Below are 6000 nucleotides of genomic sequence, written 5' to 3'. Positions count from 1 at the left end.
CACGCACTATAAAATTATAAACTACTCTATAAAATTCATAATACTTATGAATAAATTGTAAATAATATAGAGTGGTCTAATTACAATAATAAAATGTAAATAATATAAAATTCTAATTGAATGATATCATTATTCAAAAATTAATTATTAATAATAATGATCATTTATTATTATTATTAACAATTTAACGAAAAAATTCTTATTAATTATTGTTAATAGATTAATTAATTATAATACTTTTTATTCTTGTTAATAAGAATAATAATAATCTATTTAAAAATCATAATTATATTTATAGTTATAACAAAATAATAATAATAATAATAATAATAATAATAATAATAATAATTCATTTAATAATTATTATATTTTTTAATTAAATGAAGGGTATTTTGGGAAATTTGACAGGGCAGCTGTAACTTACCTCAGCTGTAAGTTAGCCAAAACAATGGATTTAACTAAAGTGCATTTGAAGTCCATTAAGGATATTCTTCTAATCTTCTCTTCATTATTTTGTTTTTGCTCTTTTTTTTTTAATCCCATTTTTAGACGATATAGATGTATATGTTTGATCATTCCTTGTCGGTTATATATACATATGTACTTTTGGACTGTCATGGGACTGTACCATTTGGAAATATCACATTTTTTTTTATCCCAATGAGATATATTTTCTTCTCCATTGAACGTTCTCTGGATGCTATTAACCAAAAAATGCAACATTTTGTTCTGTTTATAAATTGGGATTATTTGCTTCTGACTGTCATTGACTCATTGACCATTTAGCAATATAGCGTTAGGTAGTAGTACCAGCTCTTTTTCTTCTTTTGTCTTTCTCTTCTCTAAGTTAAACCATTATTCTAGGCATCTTCATTGGGATTATTCCATCTGTACTTAACCAAAGGGGCACAAAAAAAAAAAAATTGTCACGAAACAGCGTGGAAGGTTCAGAGAAAAATTTGCTAGTGTTTTCTTTTTGTTAAATTCAATTGGTTGAATTTATTTTTTATTTTTTGAAAATAGAAAACTATATTACAAAACTTCCCGGTAGGTTCCAAGGAACTATCTAATAAAGCATCTTTATATAACCTCCATAGACTCAGTCGCATTAAATTATTTTCACATCCCAAATTTTCTCATCTGATCAAATCTCTCATCCACTGAACTATTATGGCTTCTTCTTCCTCTTGTCCACCTCGAAACGCTAAGAAGATGTATGACGTTTTTCTGAGTTTCAGAGGAGAGGACACCCGTGACAACTTTACTAGCATTCTTCACCTTTTTTTGTCTATGAAAAGTATCAAAACTTTCGTTGATGACCAACTTATCAGAGGAGAGAACATTTCACGGTCTCTTCTTGATACAATTGAAGCATCAAGCATCTCAATTATTATTTTCTCAGAAAGGTATGCTTCTTCTAGATGGTGTCTCGATGAACTTTTGAAGATCCTCGAATGCAAGCACGAGTATGGACAGATTGTGATTCCAGTTTTCTATCAAGTTGATCCATCACATGTGAGATCGCAAAGCCAGGATTCTCCTTTTGGGAAGTATTTTAGTGAGCTTGAAAAACATTATCCAGAGAAGATGCAAAGATGGAAGAAGGCTTTGACCGAAGCAGCCAACCTCTCTGGCTTTGATTCCCATGTCATTGGGTACAATAATTTTCTATCTGATTCTTAGTATTAATCCAGTACGAGTAATAATATATGACATTAACTATGACAATGAGTTTAAATATTTATCAATAATATATTAATTGAATCATTCTTAATTATGGGGATTAGTTTATTTTTTTGCACATTTGAATCATTTTCCAATTATTTTATTTGATGAAATTGATCTTCACATTATATTACTTAGCCATTTTATATTGCAACTAATTAAAAACACATGATTCTCTGTCTCGTTTACATATATTGAACTATATAATTGCTGTTATTTTTTTACTAGGCCTGAATCTAAACTTATTGAGGAAATTGCCAATGACGTTTTGAAGATGCTAGATGCGACTTTTCATAGTGAAAACAAAGGCTTGGTCGGAGTTGAATGCCCCATTGAAGAAATTGAATCATTATTATGCATTGGGTCTGAGGGTGTTTGCAAACTAGGGATTTGGGGCATCGGTGGTATAGGCAAGACAACAATCGCTGGTGCTGTTTTTAACAAAATCTCTAGACATTTTGAAGGTTCTTACTTTGCGCTTAATGTTAGAAAAGCAGAAGAAACTGGCGGAATAAAGGACTTACAAAAGAAACTTCTGTCTGAGTTATTGAATGATGGAAAAAGGAGGAACATCGAGTCTCAACTCAACAGACTTGCTCGCAAGAAGGTTCTAATTGTTTTTGATGATGTGAGTCATCGAAGACAAATAGAATCATTAATTGGATGCCTTGATGAGTTAGCTTCAGGGAGTCGAGTAATAATAACAACAAGAGATAAACAAGTCCTTAAAACTTGTTGGGCCAGTCAAATATATCAGATGAAGGAATTAGTATATGCTGATGCTCATAAACTTTTCTGTCAGTGTGCTTTTGGAGGAGACCATCCAGATGCAAGTCATGCAGAGCTCACAGACAGGGCAATCAAATATGCACAGGGAGTTCCTTTAGCTCTTAAAGTTTTGGGTTGCCATCTATGCGGAAGGAGCGAAGAGGTATGGGAAAGTGCAATGAGAAAACTGGAAATAATTCCTCATGAGGAAATCCAGGGGGTGTTAAAAATAAGTTATGATAGCTTGGATGACTCTCAGAAGAATGTTTTTCTAGATATTGCATGTTTCTTTGAAGGAGAGCATAGAGATGAGGTGACAAGCTTTTTTTATGCTAGTGGCCTTGAAGCTAAAATAGAATTAAGTGTTCTTGAAGGTAAGTGTCTCATAACTTGCTTCCATAACCACATAAGAATGCATGACTTGATACGAGATATGGGAAGAGAAATTGTTCGAAATGAATCTATCGATCATCCAGGAGAGCGCAGTAGGTTGTGGTATCACAAGGATATTTATGAAGTTTTGAAGAACAATTCGGTGAGGAATAATAAGTTTTTAATTGTATCTTATTTGTGTTACATTTATATTAGCAATTTGTCGAATATATCTTTTTGAATAAGAATAGCATTAATACAGCTTAAAATTAATTGAAAAATAATATTAAAAAATTGGTAAAATAAAATAGATAGATCTGATGTTTCCCCAACTCAGTTTGAAACATGCCTCTAAAATCCCCAGCAAACTAGCGCCTTCGGAGAGAGACCCCCAAAAAAAAAAAAAAAAAACCCCTCAATCTTATTGCATTTCCTTTTCAACTCAAGCTCTGCCCCTATCCTTATTTTTCACTAAAAAAGAATTGATTGAATTAATTTTACAGTTTAGATATTAAGGATTTTCTTGAATTTTCTATTCTACACTTCCTAAAAGCCTTACCCAAATAGTTTATTATAAAGTGATTGTAATATCTCTATTTGGGTTTGACGGCTTAAAAATAATTGTTCATTTGTTTGCTTCAATTATATGCCAACTTATGATCTCCTATTTGATTGTTAGGGAACTGAAGCAATCAAGGGTATCTCCTTGGATATGAATAAAGTCAATAGAAAGATACACATGGATTCCTTTGTTTTTTCAAAGATGCATAAATTGAGATTCTTGAAATTCTATGGATTTGAGAACAAATGTATGGTGTCTCATTTGGACGGTGTGCTGTTTGCTGAACTAAGGCACTTAGAGTGGCAGCAATATCCATTGAAAACGTTGAATATACATGCGGAGAATCTTGTTTCGCTTAAAATGCGTTTCAGCAAAGTTGAACAACTTTGGGATGATGTTCAGGTATATATATATTTGAAATTCTTTCAGAAATAAATTCTAAATACAATTGATTCTATAATTAATATATGTGATGGTATCTCTTTATTTATAAAGATGATGATGATGATAATAATAATAATAAAAAAAAAAATTTTTGGGGGTGCAGGATCTTGTTAACTTAAAAGAAATGGACCTCTATGGATCCAAGTCGTTAACGAAACTCCCAGACTTGTCACAGGCCAAAACTCTAGAGACTCTATCCTTAGGAGGCTGTTTAAGTTTGATGGAGACTCACTCATCTATTCAATATCTAAATAAACTTAAAGCTCTTTATCTAGGAGAGTGCAAAAGCCTGACGAGTCTTCCAACTAGCATTCATTCGAAAGATCTCAAGAACCTTGAACTTTGGAGATGCTCAAATTTGAAGAACTTCCCAAAGATCACATCTTGTCCTATGTGGAGTTTAGAGTTAAGCGAAGTTGGATTCAAAGAACTGCCCTCATCCATCGAGTGCCTATCCAATCTGGAAGAACTATATATTGAGCACTGTTCAAAGCTTGAGAGCATCTCGAGTAGCATATTTAAGTTGAGGTCTCTTGAAATCTCTAATTGTTCAAATTTGAAGAGGTTTCTAGAGATCCCATCTTGTAATGTAGATGGAGGTACTGGAATTGAGGAACTATACTTGAAAGAATGTTCAAGTCTTGAGAGTCTCCCTAGCAGCCTGTGTAAGTTCAAATCTCTGACATTTCTTGAAATCATTGATTGCCAAAACTTCAAGAGATTGCCTGATGAGCTTGCAAATTTAGAAGCCTTGGAGAAATTGACCATTGATGGAACTGCTATAAGAGAAGTACCGGAAAGCCTCGGTCAGTTAGCCATATTACGTTGGTTGAAATTGACTAACTGTTCAGAGCTTGAGAGCATCTCGAGTAGCATATTTAAGTTGAAGTATCTTGAATCTATTGAAATCTCTAATTGTTCAAATTTTAAGAGGTTTCTGGAGATCCCATATTGTAATACAGATGGAAGTACTGGAATTAAGCGACTAAACTCATGTGAGTTGGTATTGAAAGAATGTTCAAATTTTGAGAATCTCCCAAGCAGCCTGTCTCTGACATCTCTTGAAATCATTGATTGCCAAAACTACAAGAGATTGCCTGATGAGCTTGGAAATTTAAAAGCCTTGAAGCAATTGATCGTTCATGGAACTGCTATAAGAGAAGTACCAGAAAGCCTTAGTCAGTTACTCCAATTAGTAGAATTGGACCTATCTAGCAATAATTTGCAGAGAATACCAGAAAGCCTTGGTCGGTTATCCTCACTAGAAAGTTTGGTACTATCTAATTACAATTTGGAGAGATTACCAGAAAGCCTCAATCAGTTATCCTCACTAAAATATTTGCGACTATTCGAAAACAGTTTGGAGGGAATACCAGAATACCTGAGGAGTCTTCCAAGTAAGTTGACTTCGCTCAATTTATCTGTTGACTTGAGAAATTGTTTGAAATTGAACCTGAATGAGCTCAATGAAATCGTCAAAGATGGGTGGATGAAGCAGGTGTGTCTCTTAACTCACTCCTTTCATTCTATTTTCTTTTTCTTTTTACTTTAATTCAAGTTATCATTATTTTTCATAAATTAATAATTTTTTATTTTTGGGTTGCAGTCGTTTCATGGTAACATTGGGATCGTTAAAAGTGTGTTTTTCCCTGGGAATAAAATTCCAAAGTGGTTTAGGTATCAAAGTATGGAATCTTATGTAACCTTGAAGACGCCACCAGCAGATTTCTTCAATAATAAAATATTAGTAGGCTTTGCTTTTTGCATTGTTGCACCACCTCCTCCTATAGATTACTTTTGGGAGCCAGGTGAGACGCATGAGGTGTAGTGGCTGTTCATAGCACAATTTGGAGAAATTGTCACCCTTGGTCTTTGGGGACAATTAGTTATGTTGAGTCAGATCACGTGTTTTTGGGATCTTATTTATTGGGTTCTGAGGATTTAAGTAAGAGAGATGATGAGGTCTCTTTTGATGAGGTCTATTTCGACATTTCGACTACTTACGATGGTTGGGAAGTGGAACAATGTGGGATTCATTTTGTGTACGCTCAAGATTCTACGGAATCAAGAGAAGAGGAAGAGGAGGAAGAGGAACCTGTTACACACTAAAAGACTGAAATGTTCTTCAA

At 33.5% G+C, this 6000-nt stretch overlaps 1 protein-coding gene across 1 annotated transcript; it reads left to right on the top strand.

The window, feature by feature from the left end:
• Nucleotides 1-1057: 1057 nt before the first annotated feature.
• On the top strand, nucleotides 1058-5745 carry LOC18049097 (disease resistance protein RPS6). Its single transcript, XM_006441687.2, has 5 exons — nucleotides 1058-1655; nucleotides 1954-3028; nucleotides 3545-3829; nucleotides 3975-5369; nucleotides 5478-5745. The coding sequence occupies exons 1-5, from the start codon at nucleotides 1171-1173 to the stop codon at nucleotides 5697-5699; spliced, it is 3462 nt and encodes a 1153-aa protein (XP_006441750.2). The 5' UTR covers nucleotides 1058-1170; the 3' UTR covers nucleotides 5700-5745.
• Nucleotides 5746-6000: the final 255 nt, after the last annotated feature.

The sequence above is a fragment of the Citrus clementina genome, unplaced genomic scaffold (genome assembly GCF_000493195.1).
Source record: "Citrus clementina cultivar Clemenules unplaced genomic scaffold, Citrus_clementina_v1.0 scaffold_3, whole genome shotgun sequence".
Classification (NCBI taxonomy): domain Eukaryota; kingdom Viridiplantae; phylum Streptophyta; class Magnoliopsida; order Sapindales; family Rutaceae; genus Citrus; species Citrus x clementina.
Note: the sequence above shows the minus strand (reverse complement) of the source record. Positions and strands in the feature narration are given on the sequence as shown.